Source organism: Mastigoproctus giganteus, chromosome 11, assembly GCF_048544385.1.
Source record: "Mastigoproctus giganteus isolate SK-2022 chromosome 11, ASM4854438v1, whole genome shotgun sequence".
NCBI lineage: Eukaryota > Metazoa > Arthropoda > Arachnida > Uropygi > Thelyphonidae > Mastigoproctus > Mastigoproctus giganteus.
The window spans coordinates 54893073-54920991 of record NC_143585.1 but is presented as its reverse complement, the minus strand read 5'-3'; the positions used below and the strand labels follow the sequence as shown (position 1 = coordinate 54920991).

Here is a 27919-nt window from a genome sequence, read left to right as displayed (position 1 = left end):
GCTTGTGAGCAATTAAGCATATATATGCGGAGAGGGGTGACTGACGTCATTTAATTGCTCTGGGCACTAAATGCGGTGTATCGTTTCAACCACAACTTCCCCCAAGGGAAGCGACCGACTGCCGTTACGAAACTGAAAGTTAAACTGAGTTCATCCATCCGATTAATTGTATAGACCGTGTAAACAGTATAGAACACTTTGAAATATAAGTGTCCCTTAAAGCAGGTGAAAGGATTAAAAAATGACAGCATTTTTTAACACTTTAACACTCCTTCTGTCTACGGGCATAAATTTCGAGCAAGTGGGGAAAGACATTTTCACACACTCGGAATTTATATAAAATTTTTTTTTTTTTTTGAATTTTACTGTGGTAGCATGAAATCTTACGCGGGGGGGGGGGGGGGGGGGGGTTAGACACAAACATCTCTTCTCTTACATGGCTAAATTAATCTTAACTAGCACATAATACTAAAAGACAATAATAGGTGTTGACCTCATAATTTTGTATCTCCTTAGTCATCTGATAATTAACAATGATAGTTTTTGTGTAAATTTTTGACATTCAACAATCTTACCTTGGTAAGATTGTTGAATGTCAAAAAATTTCTCTTCTCTTACATGGCTAAATTAATCTTAACTAGCACATAATACTAAAAGACAATAATAGGTGTTGACCTCATAATTTTGTATCTCCTTAGTCATCTGATAATTAACAATGATAGTTTTTGTGTAAATTTTTGACATTCAACAATCTTACCTTGGTTGAATAGACATACTGGTCTCTCTTGGACCTTAAACAAAATCGCACACAACAAAGTATATTGTCACATGAGTAAATGGTGTAGTGTCCAATGTCCGTAGTTTTTTTTTTTTTTTTTTAAATGTTATTTTTTATATTTCTTTCACTGGATTAACACAGATTGTTTGGTTATCGTTGCACTAAATGTTCTCCAAGTTGGAAACGTCGAAACTGGACAACTGAAGCACTGGGACACCGATGAAACTGTTCACTGTTTGTCCGGGGAAACACTGGCACTTTCTTCTCAAAGTATTCTCTGAACACATTTCCTTATTGTGCTTCTGGCTCGACACACAGGTATTACATGTAACAGGAGAATCAAAGTATTAGTATTTGTCCTAGTTTTGACCTCATCAGTATAACATAATACTAGACATACTATTCATTTTGATATTTAACAACATAGACAACACAAATATCAATATACATGACATTTCCCTATAATGAATATATTTGTATATATATTTAGCAAATAGCAAAAAAAAAATTCTTTCAATATATTACCAGTTCTTTTTTTTTTTTTTTTTTTTTTTTTTTTTTAATCTCAAGGAAAACCAAGCAAGCATTCTACACTAAGTGATTATGCAAGATAAATTTCCAACTATATTTGCAAATTCCATATATAACATTTGCAAGAAAAAATAACAATCAATGAATATAATAAATACATTTGATTAAATATGGCTACAAGTTCAAGTTCCTATATATATATGAACTAGCCCCAATCAAGGATTACACATACAACCTTTTTTAAAAAATTAAAACAAAATCTCTGCAGTTGTATAACCAATAGGAGAAAAAAAAAAAAAAAAAAATTACCAGACTTCTGCAATTATCACCACACAGTCATGTTATCCTTGAGTTTTACCTTACACCCACCACTCTTCCGAAGGCTCTGGTTGGGAACGCTTTGTGATATGGCCTTCCTGTTCTAGCCACTTTGAAAACTGATTGGCAGCCCGGACGGTGCAGTGAGTGAGGGGGTGGTCCCAGTGACATTGGAAGGTAAAACCCTTGTCTGGCAGGGCCTCTTGATCCGGGCAGGACAAAAACCTCTGTATGTTGATGATAATTTTAAACGGAAGTATCTCCCTCAAAAACTCAGTTGTCTCCATTCCTTTGGCGAAAATTGTTTGGTAAGGTTTGATAATGGGTCTAATCCATGACCCAAAATGTAGGGGTGTGAAGGATCCACGCTCCCAGGCAAGGCCCAGACGTTGGTCGCACAGCCACAAATTGCGCTTCTTAAGGTGGAAAGGGAGTGCAGAAAATTTGCCTGTCCCTTTTACAACAATGTTCTTATACTGCTCATCACATCCGATTATAGCTGCCTCTTTAGGTGAGAGCTCGCCTTCAGCATCCCTACAAAACTGTATGTCGATGACCACCCAACTATGAGCTGGGGTCTGGATAACAATTGGTTTGGGGCCTGAAGACATCTGGGAAACTGTCGAACGAATAAATTTAGTACGAAATGGTTGCTCGATGGGGACTGGTAGCCGGCCTGTAGCTGGTCTGAATTCTAGTTGGTTTTGCACAGGGTTGTCCTGAAACGCTGCTTTGCATTTCCTGGAAGGGGTGCCCGAAGGTGTGTCATGGTATGTCTGTAATTTGCTGGGGATGGCCGAAGAGAGGGGTGACTGACGTCATTTAATTGCTCTGGGCACTAAATGCGGTGTATCGTTTCAATCACAACTTCCCCCAAGGGAAGCGACCGACTGCCGTTACGAAACCGAAAGTTAAACTGAGTTCATCCGTCCGATTAATTGTATAGACCGTGTAAACAGTATAGAACACTTTGAAATATAAGTGTCCCTTAAAGCAGGTGAAAGGGTTAAAAAATGACAGCATTTTTTAACACTTTAACAGTTGTATATACCTTAAGGCAAGAGTACATAGTTCAGTACAGAGCAGGAACTCACACCAATTGTGACTATTGAGCTGTGCTGATCTTTTATGTTTGTTGATTACGTGACCTTTTACTTTCTAATTTTAAAGATTTAATAAAAAAAGATATAAAATTTTACTGTCTAATTTTCTAATTTTTTTATTTTCCTTGTTTCATCTATGTTATTAGGTTTAGTGAAAGCACTGTGAGGGGAAAATGTAAGCGTGTTGTTGTGTCTTTAAATATGAAGATGAATGCAATCAAACACTTGGATCAAGGAGAAACAATAAAAAAAGTGACTGGAGGAGAAAGAGAGTGGAAATTGAAAAATGTTCTCAAAGAGCATCTATTATGTGATAGTGAAAATTTGAATAGAAAAACAATGGAAAAAACAAACTTCTGAAGCTCTCTTTTTGTGGTTCACACAGATGAGAGACAAAGGAAGCCTGATTTCTGGACTGATTTTACAGGCTTAAGGCCTTGGAATTTCATAAGCATTTTAATGAAGAGGAAGAACAATTTACTGCAAGTATAGGATGGTTGGATCATTGGAAAAAAAAGATTGGAGTTAGAAATCTGAATATTACTGGTGACACGAGTAATTACAGACCAGTTAGTTTAACTTCTGTTCCGGGTAAAATAATGGAGTCGCTGGTTTAAGATGCATTGCAGGATCATCTAGACAAGACTGCAGCAATAATTCAGACACAGCATGGGTTTGTTAAGGGAAAGTCTTGTCTGACAAATTTGATAGGATATTATGATGTGGTTACAAAGGAACTGGATGCAAAAAATAATTTTGATATCATATATTTGGATTTCAGGAAAGCTTTTGACACTGTTGCGCATGGAAGACTATTGTACAAATTGGAGCAGAATGGTATTAAGGGTAAGTTGCTACAATGGATAAAAGGATGGTTAAATGCGAGAAGACAGAGGGTGGTAATCAATGGGTGCTGCTCTTCTTGGACTAATGTTATTAGTGGAGTCCCACAGAGTTCGGTGTTGGGTCCACTGTTGTTTTGTATATATATCAATGATATTGATGAAGGTATATCAGGCTTAGTGTCGAAGTTTGCAGATGATACAAAGGTTGGCAGGGTTGTTAATGACAGTAATGGCAGTGTGCTACTGCAACAGGATCTAGATAATTTGGGCAGATGGGCTAAGAAGTGGCAAGTGAAGTTTAACCTTGACAAATGCAAAGTACTGCATGTGGGTAGAAGTAACCCCAGAGAAACGTACCAACTGTGTGGTACTACACTTAAGGTGGTAGAAAATGAAAAAGACCTGGGAGTAATTGTGCAGGCAGATATGAAGTTTTCTGAGCAATGCAGACAGGCTGCCAGGGCAGGTCATGGGGTTTTGTCAATGATATATAGGAATTTTGCTAGCAGGGAAAAGGAGGTGATTATCCCTCTGTATAAGGCAATGGTCAGGCCACGCCTTGAGTACTGCATACAGGTCTGGAGGCCTCATTTTAGAAAGGATGTAGATTTACTTGAGCGTGTACAGAGAAGGGCAACAAGATTGGTGAGGGGAATGAAGGGATCCTCTTATCAAGAGAGGCTTAAATTCTGCAAATTGCAGTGGCTGGAGACTAGGCACCTGCGCAGTGATCTGATTGAGGTGGATAAGGCATTGAATGGGTTCAGCACGCTGAATTCTGATGGGATTCTTCCACTTGTTCAGATTACGAACCTAAGGGGGCATAAATTCAAATTAAGAAAGGACAGATGTAGAATAGATGTGCGGAAATTTGCCTTTAGCCAGCGGGTGGTTAATTGCTGGAACAAACTTCCATCTGTCGTTGTGGAAGTTGATAGCTTGAATAAATTTAAGGAGGAACTGGACAGGCATTTGGAGGGAATGGTGTGATTTTTTTTTTTTTTTTTTGGCTGATGCTGCATAAGCTCATACATTTCCTTTCTTGCATCACATGCCGCTACTACTACTATATCACTGGGAAAAAATTACTAGCTAGTACGAAAGAAATGGCAACATTTACTGCTAAATTAGCAAAAATTATTCATTATTCAAGAAGAAAATTTGAATTTGGATCAGATTTACAATTGTGATGAAACAGTCCTGAATTATAAAATGCTCCCATTCAAAACACTTTCAGCTAGAAAGGAAAAATCAGCTCCTGGTTATAAATGAAATAAGGAGAGAATGACGGTACTGGCATGTTCAAATTCATCAGGGGAGGCATAAACTTAAACGAACTCTCATTGCAAAATAAAAGAATCCCTGACCTTTAAAAAATGTAAAATGTTTGCCTGTTAACTACGCAAATCAAAAAAAATGCATGGATGGATTCAAGTTTGTTTGAAACATGGTTTCATGAAGAATTTGTCCCTAGCACAAAAAAAATTTGAATGAAAAGAAACTTCCCCATAAAGCAATTTTAATTTTAGACAATGCTCCATTCCATCCAGATGAAAGGGAACTAGTTTTTGGTGACATCAGAGCTCTATTTTTGCCACCTAATGTAATGTCCCTTTTCAACCTCTAGATCAATTTGTTTTAGAGACTTTGATATGCAACTATAGGCAAATGTCTCTTAAAACATCTGCTTCAAAATCTTGAAACAGGGACCAGTGTTGCTGACAATCTTAAAAAAATAAAAAGGATGGATGTTATTTACTGGTTGGCAGAAGCATGGAATGTTGTTAAAACATCTACTCTTATTAAATCCTGGAAAAATCTTATGCTCCCAAAATGGAGCCAACGAGAACAAGATGGTAAATGAAGTTGAAAGATTTGAGGAAACCCTTTTAAAACTAGTCAATAACCTTCCTGTTTCGGACTCTTACTATAGAGGATATTAAAGAGTGGATGAATTCTGATCAACAGCTGGAATTGACTGATGACATGATCATAAAGCTTGTTGACAAACAAAAAGATGAAAGTGAAGATGATGATGAAGAGTGCACAGAAACTGCAAAAAAAATTACACTACATGCTATTGAGTCAAATTTATTTTATATTGTACAGCATGAGGATACCACACCTGCTGATGTATTGTTACATAAGCACTTACAAAATATAGCGGCTAAAAAGTGAGGAACTTCTATGAAACAAAATTCCATTAAGGAATTCTTTATATGATATTAAGGTGTAGGTTTTTTTTTTATGAAAACCCCAAACACGAGGGATATTAGAACCTATAATACTTAGTACCGTGCTTATGTTGGAGGCTGAGAAGACGAAAGAAGATATTTGTTGACATTAGACTTGAACTTCTGTACACTGTAATTTTCAGGAAATACATATGAAGGAAGGTTGTTCCAGAAAATAGCAGTAGAATGAATAAACGAGAAGGAGAAAGATGAAAAGTTGGTTCTGTGAGTTTGAAATTGGACAGTAAATGGATGTTGGCTGGTGGTGGCACATGTTTGGACTGTTTTGAAAGAGAGAGAGAGAGAGAGAGAGAGAGAGAGAGAGAGAGAGAGAGAGAGAGAGAGAGAGAGCAGGAATTATAGAAGCCAATTCAGAAGAACAGTGCCCATGGAAGTACCTGTAGAAAAGGCATGCAGCAGAAGCAGTACATCTATGAGACAGAGAGTGGAGAGACTGTTAAAGAGGAGTCATTAATTAACCTAACTGCCCTCTTCTGAATGGAATCTAGAAGCCTGAGAGAGGTTTTGGAGGCACTGACCCAGATGTGGGAACAATATTCCATGGTAGGGTGGATTTGCAATTTGTACAGAGTGAACAGCTGTTTGGAAGAAAAGTAATGCCTAGAGCAAAAGAGAAAACCAAGTTCTTTAGATGCAGAGGAAGCAATATTTGTAATGTGCTTGTGCCAAGAGAGATTAGAATCCTCAAAAGGGATATATCATTTTGCTTAGAAATCGAAGTGTCACCAAAGAAAAGCATAGGAGCACATGAATCCTTTTTGCAAGATATAAGACAAGACTGAGTTTTAGAAGGATTGAAATCAACTAAGTTGTCTATGCCCCATTGGAGAATTACCTGGGGATCGGCATTTAAGGAATTGGTAGCGGATATTCCAGAAGTTGAAGCTGATTGAGCAGGGCAAGGTTTCTCAAAGTGGAAAGTGGAATGCAATCTGCTATCTTCGGCAAAACTATGGATAGTATTTCCATTCAATGGAAGAAGGTCATTAATATACAAGAGGAAAAGAGTGCGGGAAAGAACTGAACCTTGGGGGACACCAGCATTAGTGGAGAAGTTAGAACACAGAGCCATCTACCATCACCCTCTGTGATCAGAGCGATCAGAGAGAAAACTGGATAACCAATTACAAAAAAACAGTTGGCAGACCATAAGATGGAAGTTTATTTAGAAGACCTTTATGCTAAACACGATCGAATCTTTGAGATGTCAAGAGCAACTGCTTGTGTTTCACTGAACTTTTCCATCCAATTTGTCCATAAATGGGTAACATAGGCCAGAATATCACCAGTGGATCGACACTGACGGAATCCATCTGGCGATTGTTGATCACACAAAAGGTTTCTAGGTAGTTTAAGAGTTGGAGGTTAATTGATTTCTCCATTACTTTAGAAAGTGTTGAAGTAATTACAATGGGATGATAATTGGATGGGAGGGATTTGTCACCCTTTTTTAGGAACTGGCTGGATATGAGAAAATTTCCAAGCAGAAGGAAAAACACCTTTGGAATAAGAAAGTGAAAAAAGGACAGGAGTCAAAGAACAGGAGTAAGTTCAGGAGTTCAGTTCAGTAAGTTCCCATATTTATAAATATTTCTTAGCATCAAGATTTGCCAAAATCCTTCTGACATCCTTTTGATGGAAGACCATAGGAGGCATTGAATGGAGCATGTTGGTAATGGTGGGAGGTGTTTTACCAAGATCATTAATACATGAGTTGGAAGAAAAATGGGATGCTAGCAGGTCAGGTTTATCCTTGTTTGAAGTGACAACAGAACCATCTGGTTTTGACAGAGGTGGAGCAGAGATGGGCAAAAGTTGCGGCCAATAGCTTTGGCAAGAGACCAGAATGCTTGGCTACCATTAGGGCAAGAAGCAACTTTTCTTCTTTTAGCCTGTTCAAAATCTAGTTTTTACTGATTAATAACTGCTTTACAATTGTTGCAAGCTTTGGTGTAGGCAGAAAATGAAACTGAAGAATTGGAAACAAGCCAATTAAGATATGCAACATTCTTCTCTTGAACAGCCTTAGCACATTTATTGGAAAACCAAGGTTTAGATAAAGGACGAGATTTTAAAGTGTAGTGTGGAATAAAGGATTCCATTCCTACAAGAATAATTTCACTGACACAATCTGAGCAAATGTTGACATCAAAAGTTTTGAAACAGTAATCCGACCAAGGAAAAGAAGAAAAGAAATCTCGCAGGTCATCCCATTTTGCATTCTTGTAATGCCAAACAACACAAGGTTGGAAACAGCCATGAGATAAAGGCTCCATTGAAGAAGAGACAATCACTAAGTTGTGATCTCAGGTGCCTAAAGTACCACTCACTTCGACCATGTACTTAGAAGGGTTGTTTGCGAGAAAAAGGTCAAGCGTGTTGGCTGTATGGTTAGGATTTTCCAGTATTCATTTTAGGTAAATGAACAATCTGTGCAACGTCATTAGTAATTGTAAAAGCGTCAGCATCTCGACCAGCTGGGTCAGTGTGACTAGAAAATGGAAGCCAGCTGGAGTTGTGAACATGGGGTTTGGCAGACTGCAAGTGGAAATGGACATTGTTGAGATTAAAATTGAGACCATGTATATTTGTGAAATGAACTAGGAAGTGCTAATGACTGTAAGTGTAAGTTTTTCTTGTCTATGACTTGTAATTTTTATACATGTACTATTTTTTTTTTTTAATTTTTGTAATAGAAACTTTTTGTTATAATTTTTTATAAATAAAATTAACTGTTTTTTTGTATAATTAAAGGTCATTATGTTCAATAAGTAGGTCTGACCTGAAAAGAGTGTACTTCATCACGTTAATGTATTCAAATCCAGTTTATTTAATCATAATTTATCAAACTTTCCGTGTTATCTGAGGTTCCCTCAGTCCATATTACCTCAGATAATCAGGACTCATATTGTATATGAAAACAGAAACAGTTGGATGTCTGAGGATGACTAGTGCTACTGCTATTGTAACAGTTAGAATTAAATTCAATCAAGTTGTCAATGATAAATTAGCACTTACAGTTTTGGTTGCACAAATTTTGAATTGCCTGTATAAACTTCATTGAATAGTTTCCTTAGGTATCACCATTAACCCTTTCAGGAGAAGTCCATCTGTAGAACTGTTTTTCATCTGTTTTCTGCAGAGCATATGCATTTATGAAGGTCACTTCAAAAGTGTCCATTAATGTATGAACTGTTAATTTTTTTTGGTATATGCTGCCATCTCTTATCTGCGTTTCCAACTAATGGTAGACAGATTATAATAGGTGACAGATTCAGAGAAGGCAATCAGCAACTGACTTCTCAGATACTATTCATATCAGTTGTCATTATTTGGACTTTTAAAACTGAAATTGAAGAATTTCTCTGAAATTTAGACCCAGAAGTTGATAGAATCAAATCAGCTTTCTTGATTTATGATGGAGAATTCATCTTTTATTACTCTATTTGCTTCCCCTCTATCTCATTATTGTAATATAGTTGGTGACAAAGAGATTCTGTCTTTTTTTTTGCAAAATCTCAGTTTTCCCTCTTTTTTTTTTTTTTTTTTTTTTTTCTCTTCACGAAATAATAATAATAAAGGGGTGCGATTAGCCCAGTAGTTACAATGCTAGACCACCATTATTATAAACCTAAGCTTGAATCCTGCATGGGTAAAAAAAATAGTGGGGAGGAAAAAAAAAATTGTGAAAATGACATGACTTCATCAGACCTACCTCCCTCAAGGTTAAAGTGATGGCTGAGGTAGAGTGATGCCGTCTGGTGTGGCTCCCAATTATTAACACCCACCACTGGCTGCCAAAGCTAAATGGTACACCTCCTTAGCTGAATGAAGATTAAAAGTAGAAACATTGAACGTACTGCATCAAGTGTAGTGCAGAATAAACTCCAGGAATAGATAACATCCACAGTTACTGGTACAGGATGTTCAGCTGCACACACACACACACACACACACACACACACACACACACACACACACACAACGGAGCACCCAGATAATAAGGAATCCTGACACCATCCCAGAATCTTTGACTTGAGGAATCATCTATCTGAAAGCTAAGGACAAAGGCACTACAAACCCGGAAAAGTACAAACCAATCTCCTGTCTCCCAACGATATTCAAGATCCTAACCAGTTGCATAACTAAGAAGATATCAGACCACTTGCAGAGCCAGACCATCATGGCAAGGCAGAAGGGATGCATACAGATGAGCAAAAGATGCCAGGAGCAATTGACAATTTATGCTGCAGTTATGGAGCAAGCCTACAAGAAGCACAGCAACCTCTACATGGCCTACATCGACTACCACACGGCCTTCAACTTTGTGCCCCATAGCTGGCTGATAGAGAGACTGTAGCTCTACAAAGTCAACCAGGCACTGACACACTTCCTAAAAGCAACCATGGCAAAATGGAGGGCCACCATCAAGGATGAGAACATACCCTAAAAGAAGGGTGTATACCTTCTCTTACCTGATGTACATGGATGACATCAAATTCTATGCAGCAACAGAGAATCAATTCCAACAGCTACTCGGGATCACTGAAGAGTTCAGTACTGACGTCAGGATGCAATGTGGCAACAAATGCAAGACTCGTGTATTGCATCAAGGTCATCCAGTCGTATGAAACTACCAGCTGAAGACCGGTGAAGAGATTGAAGTCATGACTGAGGGAGAGAACTACAAATATCTGGGGTTGATGCAGGCTCACCCGTTAGAAAACAAGATGATCAAGGCCTGCCTGACTGAGAAGCTTGCTAAAATCTTGATGCAATACATGAGTCTTGATGCAAGACTCATGTATTGCATCAAGGTCATCCAGTCGGATGAAACTACCAGCTGAAGACCGGTGAAGAGATTGAAGTCGTGACTGAGGGAGAGAACTACAAATATCTGGAGTTGATACAGGCTCACCCGTTAGAAAACAAGATGATCAAGGCCTGCTGACTGAGAAGCTTGCTAAAATCTAAGCTGAAATCGTAGGAACATGGCCATAGCCATAAATGCTTATGCTGTCCCAGTACTAACATACTTTTTTCAGGATCGTAGATTGGACCAACTCCAAGCTGGAGGATTTTTTTTTTTTGGCTGGTGCAGCATAAGCCATAGGCTTTCTTGCACCATGCGGCCGTTACTAATAATACTAATATTATAAGATTGACCAGGATAAGGATGAAGAAGAGTCGCAAACACCAGAAGTCTACCATTGAGATACTGAACACAGCCTGGAAAGGAGGAAGGAGGGATTGACTGACCTAATTGAACAAGAGAATTTGACAATTAAGAACCTTAACAACACTATAATATGAAGTCATAAGAAAGAAAGACAAAATTGTACACAACACTCAACCTTAACAGGGAAACTTCCTCTCAAACAGACAGAAAAAACAAAGACAGAAAGATGGGTGGAGAAGGTACTCCATGGCAGACACTACAGTGATCTCCATCAAGACTACATAGATAAGATGGCTTACAAGCACATGGCTCACAAATGGGAAGCTCCTTTCTGAGACTGAAGGATTCATGCTCGCCATCCAAGACCAGGTAATCGTCACCAGGAACTACAGGAAATACATTTCCAAGGACCCTGGAGTGACAGATGACAGACGTTGACAATGCCACCTGGCCCCAGAAACAATTCAGCACATCACTGTGGGATGCAGGGTGATCACCCAGATGGCATACACTCACAGAGATGGCCAGGTTGCTGCAATAGTACATCAGAAGCTAGTGCAAAAATATCAGTTGATCAAAGAAATTGTACCATATTACAAGTATGAACCTCATTCCTTTCTAGAGACTCCTACTCAAACTATACTGGGACTTGGCCATGATAACGGACAAGATAATCCTGCACTACAGACCAGACATGACCCTCATCAACAAGAAGGAAAGGCATCCAGCCTGATCGATAAAGCAGTGTCCAACACCAGCAACCTCCAGAAAACCTATGAGGAACGATCAGGAAGTACACAGACTTAAGTCAGGAAGTCAAAAAATGTGACACATGAAAAAAGTAATGCCCATCCCGATCACCATGTCAACCACTGGCATGGTGTCAAAGAGCCTCCATAAGAACCTAGCTGCAGTAGGCCTCACAGAGAACACTTACATGGAATTTCAGAAAACCACAATTCTGAACACCTATAGGGTAGTAAGGGAGTTCCTTGACCAACAGTAATGATAGCAATAATAGTAACCAGACACAACCAACCACCCCCATGCACTTGGTACCCATTGCCGTGGTACCCATCATGGGGCAGGAAAAAATCCCATAAAGGAGAAAAAGTTTTAATAAATAATAATAATAATAATAATAAAAATAGTCAAACTAAGTTGAAATCAGATTTTTAATTTTGAATTTCTGCTTATTTTAATTTAATGAATTGGACATTATTTATGCTGTAATAATCTATTTTGTAAAATGGAAATGCATGATAATGGAATGGTTCTCTATAATGTGTAATATTTAATTGGACTTGTGTGATGCAAAGCTAACTAATAATGTCTTTAGTAAGATGCCAAAGAAGTATACAATGTAAAATTTCAGAAGACATATATGCAAGATTTTCTGTGTATTATAAAATATGAAAAAGGTAACATCTTTGGTTGTGTCCCATATAGATATGATATGAGTTTCAGGTGGAAACATGATGTGAAATATCTGTTTTTGCATTTCATGGTGGTGATGATGTCATATGTGGCAAATATTTATTGCACATTTTGTCATAGAACATAATCTTCCCCCCCTCTGAGGTTGCCAGTCATTGTTTGTTTGTTATTTGGTTTTTAGGAGCATTAGCAACTAAGGCCATATTTCTCCAGGGATATGCGGTGATCACTCCCTGCCCTTTCCATATCCTCTGTATTTGGTGGTCACAGGGCTCGAACCCCGGTCTAATCAAGAAGCGTGTGCTATGCACTGCTGCTCCTGCCCACCTGGCTACGGAGGCACCGTTGCTGGTTATGCGATTCGTTGTTCAGAAGTGTTTTCCAAAAGCAAAAGAGCAAAAAAATACAGTTGTGGAAGAATAAAAACAACATGCATTGCTAGTGAAATTTTACAGATATGGAAAGTAGCGATAGCTCTGAAAAATACGGCTGTTTTCAATTCTGCAGAGGGCAGTAATCAAAGTAATAGTAATAGAGGCATGTGATGCAAGAAAGCAAGCATATAAGCTTATGTAGCATCAGCCAAAAAAAAAAATATAATAATAAATAAATAATAATAAAAAAAAAAAAATAAATAAATAAAAAAATTCACACAGCCATTCCCTCTAAAAGTTTGTCCAGTTCCTCCTTGAATTTATTTAAGCTATCAATTTAAAAACTATGGAAGTTTGTTCAACTGTGGAACTATCAAACTATGGAAGTTTGTCCCAGCAATTAACCACCCGCTGGCTAAAGACAAATTTCTGCACATCTATTCTACAACTGTTTTTCCTCAATTTGAATTTATGCTCCCTTAGGTTCATAATCTGAGCAAGTTGAAGCATCCCATCAGAATTCAGCATGCTCAACCCATTCAAGTCCTTATACACCTCAATCAGATCACCTTGCAGGTGCCTAGCCTCCAGCCACTGCAATTTCCAGAACTTAAGCCTCTATTAGTAAGAGGAACCCTTCATTCCCCTCACCAATCTTGTTGACCTTCTCTGTACACGCTCAAGCAAATCTACATCCTTCCTAAAATGAGCTTCCAGACCTGTATGCAGTACTCAAGGCGTGGCCTGACCATTGCCTTATACAAAGGGATATCATTTCCTTTTCCCTGGTAGCAAAATTCCTGTATATCATTGACAAAACACCATGACCTGCTCTTGCAGCCTGTCTGCATTGCTCAGAAACCTTCATATTTGACGGCACAATTACTTCCAGGTCTTTTCCATTTTCTACCACCCTAAGTGTAGTTCCACACAGTTGGTACGTTCCTCTGGGGTTACTTCTACCCATATGCAGTACTTTGCATTTGTCAATGTTGAACTTCAGTTGCCACTTCTCAGCCCATCTGCCCAAATTTTCTAGGTCTTGTTGCAGTATGCTAATGCTAATGCTCCTAAAAACCAAATAACAAACAAACCTGTTGCAGTAGAATACTACCATTACTGTCATTAACAACCCTGCCAACCTTTGTATCATCTGCAAACTTCAACACTAAGCCTGATATACTTTCATCAATATCATTGATAAATATACAAAACAACAATGGGCCCAACACCGAACCCTGTGGCACTCCAATAATAACATTAGTCCACGAAGAGCAGCGGCTTCTCCCACTCAACCACCCTTTTATCCATTGTAGCAACTTACCCTTAATACCATTCTGCTCCAATTTGTACAGTAGTCTTCCATGCGCAACAGTGTCAAAAGCTTTCCTGAAATCCAAGTATATGATATTAACCCCAGGGGCTCACATCTGGTGAGTATGGGCTTGGCACATCCAGGGTCCTGAGCTGGATATCATCATTCTTCTCTTTCTTGGTGATTCCCTTCTACTTCTCTCTCTCTCTCTCTCTCTCGGGGTGTTCAGAAATTTTTTTTTTTTTTGGCTGGTGCAGCATAAGCCTCAAGCTTCCTTGCACCATATGGATAATAATAATAATAATAATATGAAAATTATTTTTTGCATCCAGTTCCTTTGTAACTACATCATAATATTGAATCAAATTAATTCTTAGCTATATCACCATAATGACAAAAAGTCATTATGGTGACTTTTTGTAATAAAACAAATTCATTAAATTGAAAGCAGTTTGCACTCAGTGCAATCATTGGAAGGTGACTTTGCAAGGGATAACATTGGATATCACCTTACGAATAAGTTGAAAGCATGCGAGATTCCTTCAAAAGACTGTCTGGCACTTTGCATTGGTAAAGCAACTCTTATGGTATTTAAAATAGGAGATTGAGCACTTGGTGGTAATAGGCTATCCGTGTTATCTTATTAATTATGTACTAAATAGGAAGCTGCAAGCTTCTCTGTGAAAGCATATGAATACTTTTCAGATCTACTTGCTAGACATTTACTGCTATTTAGAGAGGGAGAGAGAGAGAGAGAGCTGCTGAAGCAAAAAAATGGATTTAAACAATTTCAAGAGTTAGGAGTTAAAGTATACCTTAACTACTAACGCAAGCTTTTTAATATGATTGGGTAGATTCTGGTCCCAGATGTTTTCTTCGTTTTTAGCTATAGCACTTCCTCTTCCAGCTTTCTTTCAGTTATCATAAAATTATTTTTAATTCCCAATCACTCCTTGAGGTTGTCACAGACATTCTCTCAGATATGCCAGACATGCTACCTGTACTTGTTACCTGGGAATCTAAAACGCTGATGGAACTGATATTCGGGTGACATTCAAGTCAAGAGGACCCAATTTCGGCAAAGTATGGATGGTCTGTGATAGCCAAATCCTCTGCTTGAACTTTCACGATGGTGGGACTGTTAGTAATCCTGGGTATAATCTCCATGCACAAGCACACTGTGGATCCCACCCAGGTGTGAACCAATGTAAGTAGGGGTCAAGGTGTGGTGCCCACACCACATAGAGGAATGCAGCCCCTCTGTGTTACCAGGCCATGGTAGATGAAGTGGAAGTGGGTATTTTTTTATTTATTATTTTTTTTTGACTGATGCTGCATAAGCTTGCTTTCTTGCATCAAATGCCTCTACTAATGCTAATCAACTGGTGCAATACCACTACTTTGATTATTAGAGGCTTGAAGTGGTGGAACCCATCTTTAGTCTACAGAGCAAAGTTCTGGAGTTCTCCAGAGCTAAGTTCAACCCTTTTCTATCTCTTCCATCATGCAGTATGACTGATGATTTTTGAGGTTATGATGAACATCATAGTGAGATCCAATCTTCCTTACATTTCAAGAGTACACCTCTAAAACGGTGTTCGCAGGCCTGCCACTAGTTAGTACACCAGACCGAATCTATTGGTAACTCTTTAGGAGGCTTCTGGATCAGCTAGTGTAATCTTACTACCTCTACTCTGCCAGATAGTGACTAGAACGAGTCTGAGTAGTGTGTATGTGGGGCATTGTCGAGGCCACGTTATGTCAAGGGCGTGAGTATATTCTTACTATGTGTACGCCATATCCAAAAATTTCATTACTTCACACAGGATGTTCCCCCACTTTTTCGTACTATTGAATACACCATGAATTGTCAAACTAATAGAGTAAGCTTATCCGGAAAAGGTCTAAACCTCCCAAACACTTCCTAGTTCATTTCACAAATATACGTGGTCTCAATTCTAATCTCAGCGTTGTCCATTTCCACTTGCAGTCTGCCAAACCCCATGTACTTTTTCTGACAGAATCCCAGTTATCTGTTGATTCAACTACTGCTCATCTCAGTTGCCCAAATTATTCGCTGTACGATTCCTTTCGCCTCAAAGGTGGTACCTGTGCATATGCCCATTTTTGATATTCCCTGTCAGAGACACCAAATACGGAGGATACGGAAAGGTCAGGGAATGACCACTGCATTTCCCGGAGCAATATGGCCTTAGTTGCTAATGCTCCTAAAAATCAAATAACAACAACAACAACTGTCAGAGACTTGGTAATTTGGAATCTCCTCTTTTCAATCTTTTCTGGCTTAAAATCTCTCTACCTCATTGTGTCAAATTCATCTGTTGTCTCTACCGTTCTCCCAACTCCACTAATCACTTGGAGCTCTTTGACTTTCTCTCTTTGCAAGTTGACTTGCTCCAGTCCAACTTTTCTAACAGTGAGGTAATTTCCCTTGGTGATTTTAATGTTCACAACTCCAGCTGGCTTCCTTTTTCTAGTCACACCGACCCAGCTGGTCGAGATGCTGAGGCTTTTGCAATTACTAATGACCTTGCACAGATTGTTCATTTACCTACAAGAATAGCAGACAGTCCTAACCATACAGCCAATACGTTTGATCTTTTTCTCACAAACAACCCTTCTAAGTACACAGTTGAAGTCAGTGGTCCTTTAGGTACTGCAGATCACAACTTGGTGATTGTCTCTTTTCCAATGGAACCTTTATCTCATGGCTTTTCCCAACCTCATGTTGTTTGGCATTACAAGAATGCAAAACGGGATGACCTGCTTGAATTATAGGAGCCAATTCAGAAGCATTGGCTTCTATAAATCCCGCTCTCTCTCTCTCTCTCTCTCTCTCTCTCTCTCTTTCATAACAGTCAGAGCGTGTGCCGCCACCAGCCAACATCCATTTACTGTCCAACTTCAAACTCACAGAACCAACTTTTCATCTTCCTTGTTTATTCATTCAGCTGCCGTTTTCTGGAACAGCTTTCCTTCATGCATATTTCCTGAAAATTACAGTCTACAGAAGTGCAAGTCTAATGTCAACAAATATCTTCTTTCGTCATCTCAACCTCCAACCCAAGCACGGTACTAAGTACTATAGGTTCTAATACCTCTCGTTTGGGGTTTTCCAAAAAATAGAAAAAAAAATATTTATAATAATAATTGAAATAAAACTGCAAATATGTTGAGTTTCATGTCTTATGTGCTCTATATAACAGGAAAAAAAAATGGTTACAGGTTGGAAAAAAAAAAAAAAAAAAAAAAAAAGAAAAGTGGTTGCTCCATTGCACAATAATTAGTGTCAACAATTTGAAACATACTGGTTTATGTTCCACAGTTCAATTTATAGAATGTTTGAACTGATATTCCTAACGTAACAGGAATGTGGGTCTCAGGTGATTTTGGAGCACTATATAGGGTGTTTCAAAAATGATGGTCAATAATTTAAAGGCGAAAAGGACAAACTAAAATAAGCAAAAAAGTGCCAGTGAACATTGGGCTGCAAATGAACCATTTTCGAGAAAATGCACATTTTCTGTTAAGATCCACCACTGATTATGAGAACACTAGTATAGCAAAAAGCTGTGAATCCTTTGCTAAGGGTGGTTTTATTAAACATAATATAATACATTTTTAATTTGTAGTTCAACACTACAGGATGTTACAAAAGGTGTTCAAAATGCTGTCCTTGCATCTGTAAGCAGCTTTATAGTCTTCTCTGCATTGAGTTGCGAATCCTCTCAGACATTTCTGGGTTATTTCTGAATTGCTGAAGGGCTCCTTCAACTCTACGCTGTAATTCCTGAATTGTGTTAATGTCAGAAGTGTACATACACAAAGCTTTTTTACATGATCCCAGTTACAAAAATTCATAGGATTTAAGTCTGGTGATTTGGGAGGCCACATTACAGGCCCACCTCTACCTATCCACCGTTGACCATACCTTCTAGCTAAGTCCCAGTGAACATTGGGCCGCAAATTAACAATTTTCGAGATAATGCACATTTTCTGTTAAGATCTGCCACTGACTATGGGAGCACTAGTTTAGCAAAAAAAGCTGTGAATCCTTTGCTAAGGGTGGTTTTATTAACTCGTGACACATAAATTAAATGTGCTGATGCACCATCATGCTGAACCACATGTTCTGGTATTGCTGAAGTGGAACATTATCTTCATCAAGGAGGTCTGGAAGAACCTTCTCCAGGAACTGAAGGTACAGCTCTCCTGTTAGCCCGTTTAGCAGAAAGTGTGGTCCAATTAGATGGTCTCCTAGTAGTCCTGCCCAGACATTCAACGAGAAACGTTGCTGATGTCTTGACTCATGAATTGCATTAGGATTTTTGTTGGACCAAACGTGACAGTTATGAAAATTAAAAATACCATCACGAGTAAACCCAGCTTCGTCAGTGAACAAAATGTTGTTTAAAAATTGGGGGTTCAGGACACACTGTTGTTGCATTCACTAGCAGAAGTTCACTCTGGGAGGGTAGTCTATATTGCTGAGACCTTGCACACACTGGATATGGTAGGGGTACAGTAATTGGCGATGTAAAATTCGCCACACACTGCTGTGACTCAGTACACGCTCTTGCTGAGCAACCCTCCTTGTCAAAAGTCCTGGACTTTGTTCTATTCTTTCTATCACCCTTTCCTCAACATCAGGTGTTATGCTTCTGGCCTACCTGCTCGTACTCCATGTGCGAAGCGGCCATGTTCTCTAAGGCATTGATGTACTCTGATGAATGTGCGCCTGTTGGGCTGCCTTTGGCTGGGAAATGCTTCTTGGTACAAACACGCAGCCTCAAGTGCACTGCCGTTGGCTTTACCATACATGAAGTGCATGTCTGCATATTCTTTGTTGCTGTAACCTCTTTCCATGTTGACTATCCTTTGACAAGTACTAGTATGCCTGCTACGTGTCAGAGCATTGAGAGAGGGGGGGAAAGGGAGAGAATGAACATAACCTAACCTAAACAAACAGTTTAGTGGCGGATTCCCACTAGAAATGTGCAATATCTCGAAAACGATTCGCTTAAGGACCCATGTTTACTAGGCTTTTTTTGCATATTGTAATCTGTACAGTTCACCTTTAAATTATTGACCATCACTTTTGAAACACCCTGTATAGTTGATATTCTTTGTTTACCCTTATAGCTCGAAATCACAAGTGCCAAGGTTTCTGAACAAGCCAGCCACTTGAAGAAGGGAAACTCTCTACCAATTATTCTATAATTTGAAACAACTGTAGTCAGAGTTGCTTAACAGGAGTTTACCAAAGGTTTAAGTGCAGATATGTTTTTTTGTTAGTTTTCTATCCTGCATGAATATGATTCAAACTGTTTTCATATTCTCTATAAACTGGAATATTTTTTAAGCCCAGAGATGGCTACAGTCTGAAGCATGGATTAGGGCTTGTTTGTAAGTGTTCTTTTATCAATAGTTCTTTAACATGCTCTGTATCACCTGATGTCAAGATTTGAACTTCTTCAAAATAAAGGAAACTAACAAAGCTTACAGACAAATGACATATCACAATGATCTTTGAATGCAGAGGTGTTTCTTGGCTAGGATCCTAAAAAAAAAACGCTTCCTAAAAATGTTCAAGAATTTTTGGGATCGCATACTTGATATTTATGAGTTTTTTTTTTTTTTTTTTGGTAGTTGTTGGTGCATCGGCTTCTGTGGCCATAATGCACCTCACAAGGTTTTTTTTTTGCAGTACTTTGATCCAAGCCTGAGGCGGGATTCGAACCCGCGACCTTTCGGTTTCCAGGCAGGCACTTTACCCACCTGGCTAGTCTGGTCGGCTTATGAGTATTTACGTGCTCATTTAATGAACACCAGTTTATAAAATCCTGCACAGAAATTTGAGATTCAAAGCAAGAAATGGAAGTGCTGTTTTAACAAAATCTAATGTTTGAGAGTGAGTGAAGAATTTTTGTAACATTTGTGAGTTTTACTTTTTGCATATTCAGCTTGTATACTACTGCCTTGATATATCTTCTGCTGTTAGTTCCCAGCTGTTACAAAGCAACATTGGCAGAAATAACATTATGTATTGATTTATGACCTCAACATGATGTTTGGTAGATATAATCCTAATTCTATTAGAAGAAATTAGTGTTCATATTATTCTGAGTTTATTCATAGTGCTACAGTATTCACACCCTAGATATATTGCATAGATTTAGATGAAAGAAGATTCAACAAGGTGCACATGATCTTTAAGTGAAGCTTATTCTTTTCAGTCAATGATGGTTACTAGTTTAGATCGTTACTAGTAAAGTGCAGCCTTGTGGAGTTAACAAATAAATATGGTGGCAAAACAATTAACACTCCCACATGGACTACACTGGCAAGTACTATTTCTGCGCCTGTCACGACCAAATACGGAGGATGCGGAAAGGTCAGGGAATGACCACTGCATATTCCCGGAGCAATATGGCCTTAGTTGCTAATGCTCCTAAAAAAAAAAAACCAAACTAAACCAAACTATTTCTGCCAGTGAAATATTGTTCATATGTGCACAAATGATGAAATATTATCCATATTTCACCATTTGTATATGGATACTTAATATTAGCATTAGCATTAGTAGAGGCATATGATGCAAGAAAGCAAGCTTATTCAGCATCAGCCAAAAAAAAAAAAAAAAAAAAAAACACACCACTCCCATTTCATCCCTCCGTTCGCTCGAAATACCTGTCCAGTTGAGCCTTAAATTTGTTTAGGCTATCAACTTCAACAACAAGTGATAGAAGTCGGTTCCACCAACCAACCACCCGCTGGCCAAAGGCAAATTTCCGCACATCTATCCGACATCCGTCCTTCCTCAATTTGAATTTATGCCCTCTGAGCTGATTATTCTGAGCAAGATGAAGAATCTCATTGGCATTGAGCATGCTCAAACCATTCAAAGCCTTATACACCTCTATCAGATCACCTGGCCGGTGCCTAGTCTCCAGACTCTGTAATTTGCAAAACTTAAGCCTTTCTTCGTAAGAGCAACCCTTTGTTCCTTTCACTAATCTTGTTGCCCTTCTCTGTACCCGTTCCAGCAGCTCTACATCCTTCTTGAAATGAGGCCTCCAGACCTGTATACAGTACTCAAGATGTGGCCTAACCATTGCCTTATACAAGGGAATAATCACCTCCTTATCCCTGCTAGAAAAATTCCTGTATATCATTGACAAGACACCATGAGCTACTTTTGCAGCTCGTCTGCACTGCTCAGAGAACTTCATATCTGCCTGCACAATCACCCCCAGGTCCTTTTCCTTCTCCACCACTGTCAGTGTAATACCGCAGAGTTGATATGTTGCTCTGGGGTTACTGTTTCCCATATGTAGTACTTTACATTTGTCAATGTTAAACTTCATTTGCCACCTCTCAGCCCATCTGTTCAACCTTTCCAGATCCTATTGCAGCAGCATAGCGTCAGTGGTGTCCTTAACAACCCTGCCAACCTTTGTATCATCTGCAAACTTGGACATTAAACTTGATATCCCATCATCAATATCATTCATAAACACCGAAAACAACACTGAACCCTGAGGAACTCCACTAATAACATTAGTCCACGTTGAGCAGTGTCCATTGATTACCACTCTCTGTCTTCTGCCACTCAACCATCCCCTTATCCATAGCAGCAATTTGCCTCCAATGCCACACTGCTCCAATTTGTGCAGCAGTCTTCCATGTGCAACAGTATCAAAAGCCTTTCTAAGATCCAAATATATAATATCAAAGTTATTCCCAGCATCCAGTTCTTTTGTGACTACATCATAGTATCCAATCAAATTGGTCAGGCAAGACCTGCCCTTAACAAAATCATGCTGCGTCTGAGCTATAACTGAATTCTTGTCTAGATGATCCTGCAGTGCTTCTTTAACCGGTGCCTCCATTAATTTACCTGGAACAGAAGTTAAGCTCACAGGTCTATAATTACTTGTGTCAGCCTTTGATCCTCCTTTGTGAATTGGGGTTAAATTTGCACATCTCCAGTCTATGGGTACCTCCCCTGAGTCCAAAGAAGCTCTCATAATTATGGCTAGGGGTTTGCTTACTTCCTTTGCTGCCTCCTTTAATATAACTGGATAGATCCCATCCACCCCAGGTGCCTTTTTATGTTTATCCTCAACAATCTCTCCTCCACTTTCCTCTCAGTTATTACAAAATCATCCAGCTCACTGCCAATGTTTACTTTACCTACATCATTCTCCTTCCTGAATAACTCCTCATGCGTGAATGTAGATGCAAAATACTCGTTTAGATTGTTAGCCACCTGAGCAGGATCCTCAACTGCTGAACCATCAATATCCAGTGGACCAATCTGATTCATCCCTTTCCTTCTTGAGTTTAAATAGGTAAAGAACTCTTTTCTGTTTTTCTTTGCATCCTTTGCCAAGGATTTTTCGTAGTCTGCCTTTGCCTGCCTAATCTCCTTTGTGACTTGGTTACAGACCAACTTATATCTATCATAGGCTTCCATGTCACCCATTAATTTGTATGTATCCCATGCATTTTTCTTCTCTGCCACATGTCTCATTAGTTCATCTGACAACCATTTAGGCCTAAACCTTGAACAATATTTCTTAGTTGGTATGTAAAGCCTGGTAGCCTCCAAGATTAGTTCCTTGAATGCTTCCCATTTTGAGTTTGCTGTTGGTAACATCATCAGTTGGTCCCACTGTATAGAATTTAAATACTGTCTCAGACCATCATAGTCGCCTTTACGAAAACAAAAACCCTTCCCTTTACCTCTGATGGTAGTTACCTCCTTGAGTAAATCCCACTTCATCAGACTGTGATCACTGCCACCTAGTGGTTCATTTATCTGCAGATTCTTAATGCATGAAGAATCACTACTGATAATCAGATCAAGAGTATTGCTCCCTCTTGTTGCCTCACGAACATGCTGATGTAGAAAACAATCATCCAATAAATCCACAAAAGCCTTGCTAGTGTGCGAGTGACCAATCCACAAATTCCAGTCAATATCTGGGAAATTAAAATCCCCCATTATAAGACTCTCTGATTTACTGGCCCACTCTATTTTCCTGTACAATATCTTATTATACTCATCAGAGTCATTAGGCCCATAGCACACTCCTACTCTCAATTTTGATTTCCCTATGCTCATGTCACACCAAACTGACTCGACACTGCCCTGTCCATCGATGTCGACTGGCTTCACTTCCTTGGACTTTATGTGTTTCTTAACTAATAGCATAACCCCTCCTCCCCTCCTGTCCCGTCTATCCTTTCTATACACATTGTATTCCCCAAATTCCAGTTCCGCATTCCTTATATCTGTGTGACACCACGTCTCTGATATCCCAACAATATCTGCCTTTGATGTTTTGAGCAATACCTCAAATTCATCAAATTTATTTACCAAACTCCTAGCATTGGTGTACATGCAGGTATACATGCACCTGTTTCTATTCTTGGCTACCCTAACACAACCCATGTGTTTACTTGTACCGCAATGACTCCCAGCAGTCTCTGAAATATCCTGCATCCTGTTTTTCAGGCTTCTGCTCATTTCAATAGAAGCAGTGCAAGAATCACTTCCACCTCTGCCAGTGGCTACTGTTAATCTATTAGTCCTTGTATCCCCCCCAACTAGCAGTTTTCCGACCCACCTAACTCTGCCTCGACAGCATCAGCAAAAATTCTTGCACCCTTTCTATTTAAGTGTATCCCATCCCTGTAGAAGCAATCTCTCCTGTTAACAAGTACAGTCCAGGCTGAAAAAAATTCTACCCCTTGAGCCTTGCACAATCCCTCCAGGGCCGAATTGATCAACAAGGCTCTCATCATATACCCCCTCCTATCGTGTCTGGGCAGAATTGCAGACACTTTCAAATTCAACCCTAATTCACGGCTTTTTTTCAACAGTGACCTGTACTTGCTAAGTAATTCCGCCGGTCTCCTACTCTTAATATCATTAGTGCCAATGTGTACAACTATATCACCTTTTGTGCCCTTAAAAGATGATATCCGCTCTACAACATAGTAGTAGTAGTAGTTGTAGTGGCACATGATGCAAGAAAGCAAGTGTAGGAGCTTATGCAGCATCAGGCAAAAAAAAAAAAAAAAAAATCACACCATTCCCTCCAAATGCCTGTCCAGTTCCTCCTTAAATTTATTTAACCTATCAACTTCCACAACGACAGATGGAAGTTTGTTCCAGAAATTAACCACCCGCTGGCTAAAGGCAAATTTCCGCACATCTATTCTACATCTGTCCTTTCTTAATTTGAACTTATGTCCCCGTAGGTTCGTAATCTGAACAAGTGGAAGGATCCCATCAGAATTCAGCGTGCTCAACCCATTCAAGGCCTTATAGACCTCAATCAGATCACCGTGCAGGTGCCTAGTCTCCAGCCACTGCAATTTGCAGAACTTAAGCCTCTCTTGGTAAGAGAATCCCTTCATTCCCCTCACCAATCGTGTTGCTCTTCTCTGTACACGCTCAAGCAAATCTACATCCTTCCTAAAATGAGGCCTCCAGACCTGTACGCAGTACTCAAGGCGTGGCCTGACCATTGCCTTATACAGAGGGACAATCACCTCCTTTTCCCTGCTAGCAAAATTCCTATATATCATTGACAAAACCCCATGACGTCATCAACCTTTGCCCCTGGCAGACATACCCTGGTCCTATTCCACCTATCCTTTTTGCAAAGCATGTTTTTGCAAAGCATGTTTAACAAAATCTAATGTTTGAGAGTGAGTGAAGAATTTTTGTAACATTTGTGAGTTTTACTTTTTGCATATTCAGCTTGTATACTACTGCCTTGATATATCTTCTGCTGTTAGTTCCCAGCTGTTACAAAGCAACATTGGCAGAAATAACATTATGTATTGATTTATGACCTCAACATGATGTTTGGTAGATATAATCCTAATTCTATTAGAAGAAATTAGTGTTCATATTATTCTGAGTTTATTCATAGCGCTACAGTATTCACACCCTAGATATATTGCATAGATTTAGATGAACGAAGATTCAACAAGGTGCACATGATCTTTAAGTGAAGCTTATTCTTTTCAGTAAATGTGGTTACTAGTTTAGATCGTTACTAGTAAAGTGCAGCCTTGTGGAGTTAACAAATAAATGCATAACAAATAAATATGGTGGCAAAACAATTAACACTCCCACATGGACTACACTGGCAAGTACTATTTCTGCGCCTTTCACCACCAAATACGGAGGATGCGGAAAGGTCAGGGAATGACCACTGCATATTCCCGGAGCAATATGGCCTTAGTTGCTAATGCTCCTAAAAAAAAAAAAAACCAAACCAAACCAAACTATTTCTGCCAGTGAAATATTGTTCATATGTGCACAAATGATGAAATATTATCCATATTTCACCATTTGTATATGGATACTTAATATTATCCATATTAATAATCAATAATGAGTTTATTCATGTTTTTTGTTTTCTATAGGTTCTGTATGATGGCAAATTGTCTAGTGCTATAGTATTTATGTATAATCCAGTAGCAACTGACAGCCAACTTTGTCTTCAAGCTGCACCAAAAGGAAATGTTTCACACTTTGTTCACACTCCTCATGCACTTATGCTACAGGTTAGTTTTATTTGTACTACAAAAATTTAAAATTGAAAATGTTGTTGTTGCATGACAATTTAACTTCACATCTTTTGAATTTTGATTAGAACAGTTTTCACAATTTCTTTATTATAAGAAGACAGTAGTTTTATTGATTCTATTTCCTCATTGTTTCAAAAAATTAAATATAAAGAAAAAGTGTGTCCGTGAGGGCCTCCTCTCATCAGGAACCACAAGGCCTTGTTGAACAGTAAACTTCTCTCTGCTATTGGCCCTGGGTTGAGACATTGTAGATCTGTGCTATGAAAACCACAGATGCAGATTGTTTTCCAATTTAAGATATGAACTAAAGAATGAAAGCTGTCAGTCTAGAGCTAAGTCTTAGAGAAAAATATATTAAATAAGCCTGTAGTGGGACTGTGGAACTTTGATTTTGTGATTATAGCAGTCTTTGCTGGAAATTTAGAACTGGGAACAATTTTACATATCTTAATAGCAAGGAAAGGCTAAACCAAAAAATAGCATGAGTCTCAAAGAGGCACTGTTGTTGGCCAGCAGAATTCTCCTAAATGCTACCCAAAGTGTTTATTGACTGCAAAAATGAAATAAGAACTCACATATTGATGATTACATCAGTTTGTGCACTGTGATTTATTATTATTGCCACTGAGACAATTTTCTGTTCCTCTCTGACCATGGGACGACCTGTGAACTATGAGATTCATACAAAATGAAAGGCCTGCGCTATTTCTTACTGTTAAACTGATCTGCAAAGAGTAGGATTGTCTCTTGTAGATCTCTTGTTTTGACTTGGACAGCCTGGTATTATAGCTTACTGTCTGGCAAATAAATTTGAAAAATATTAGGCAAATTGTCAGTTTGTCTAATATATACTCAATTTGTTTGTATAAATTTTAACCAGTGAATGTTGCAACTGTTGTAACTGTTGAGGTAGAACTGTATTCTGTAATATTGTTTATTCTACTATAGTCAGAATGATAAACTTCCAACTGTTACAGTTTATGCATTGGATCAGTACAAAGTAACTATGTTTGTTTTAAAAATATTCTTGTTTATACTCTGGCACAACCACCAGGTCAATGGAGTTTACAGTAAATCATCAATACCAACTTTAATCGTATTTAGCAGTCATGGGCTTTAACCCCGGTCCACTCAAAGAGCATGTCCTACTGCACTCTTTCCCCTGACCACTCGGCTGTGTCATACCTCAATATTTGGATGCTAAGGATAATGAGATATTTGATAAAGGCTATGCAATCAAATTTAAATTATAAGTTGTAGATTATTATTTTGAATAAAGTGTCAATTTAGTTCTATTATATTTTATATTAGTATTTCTTACTGTAGTTTACCTCTTCCAATGAAAACTTTTTTTTGCACAAAACTTGCCTCATGAGTATTCAGTTTTTTATTGAAACTATCCAGCAAAGAAGTAATTGATGCTAATGCATGAAATCGGAAGCTGCAGATATGTGCAACTGATAGCTGTCTGGGTTTTTTTGAGGGGTTCACCTGACAACCCTAGCAAAGAGAGACTATCAGCTGCTGCACAAAGCAAAAATTGTATATGATGGTTAGATGATCTTGTACTCTTTGTCAGTTGTTACCGATAAGGTGCAGTACAGTGGACTCCCACTTTACAATATTAATCCGTTCCAGAGACACCATGGTATCGGGAAAATATTGTAATGTGAACCCAATAACACATTGTTTTTTGGCAATTTGTTCCAAGAAGTTGAAATTTTCACTATATAACTAAGTTGTTTATCTCTCTAAAAGGTGATTTTTATATTGAAAATTGTATATACTGATTAAAACTAATACATTGATTAAAGCACAATATAAAAAATCACTTCAACTAAAGGATAACTAAATGCAAAAAAAAAAATGTGCAGCCAACATGTTTACAAATGCTGCTGTTGGCTGAAAGTAAGGACCATGTGGTCCAGTTGGAGACAACTGTAAGCTTATTGTAAAGTGAAATAAGTAGTTAAACCACATAGTAGTAATCTTACTACTCTGTGGGTTAACATGATCACTGTTTAGTAAAATAGCCCTTTATAGAATCAAATTTAAAAAAAACCAATTCAAATCATTAAAATGTGCTACACTTTCATTGTTATCACATGTTCTGTTCTAAGAATCAATTTTGAATGCCTTTGTGATAT

General features: G+C 38.5%; 1 protein-coding gene across 1 annotated transcript in view; it reads left to right on the top strand.

Moving 5' to 3' along the window:
• The window catches only part of rg (A kinase anchor protein rugose), a 1582765-nt gene that overhangs the window by 207096 nt on the left and 1347750 nt on the right, over positions 1–27919 (top strand). The window contains exon 11 of the mRNA XM_090384432.1: positions 25608–25748. Coding sequence (XP_090240558.1) covers positions 25608–25748 — 141 coding nt within the window. The remainder of the gene's footprint in view (positions 1–25607; positions 25749–27919) is intronic.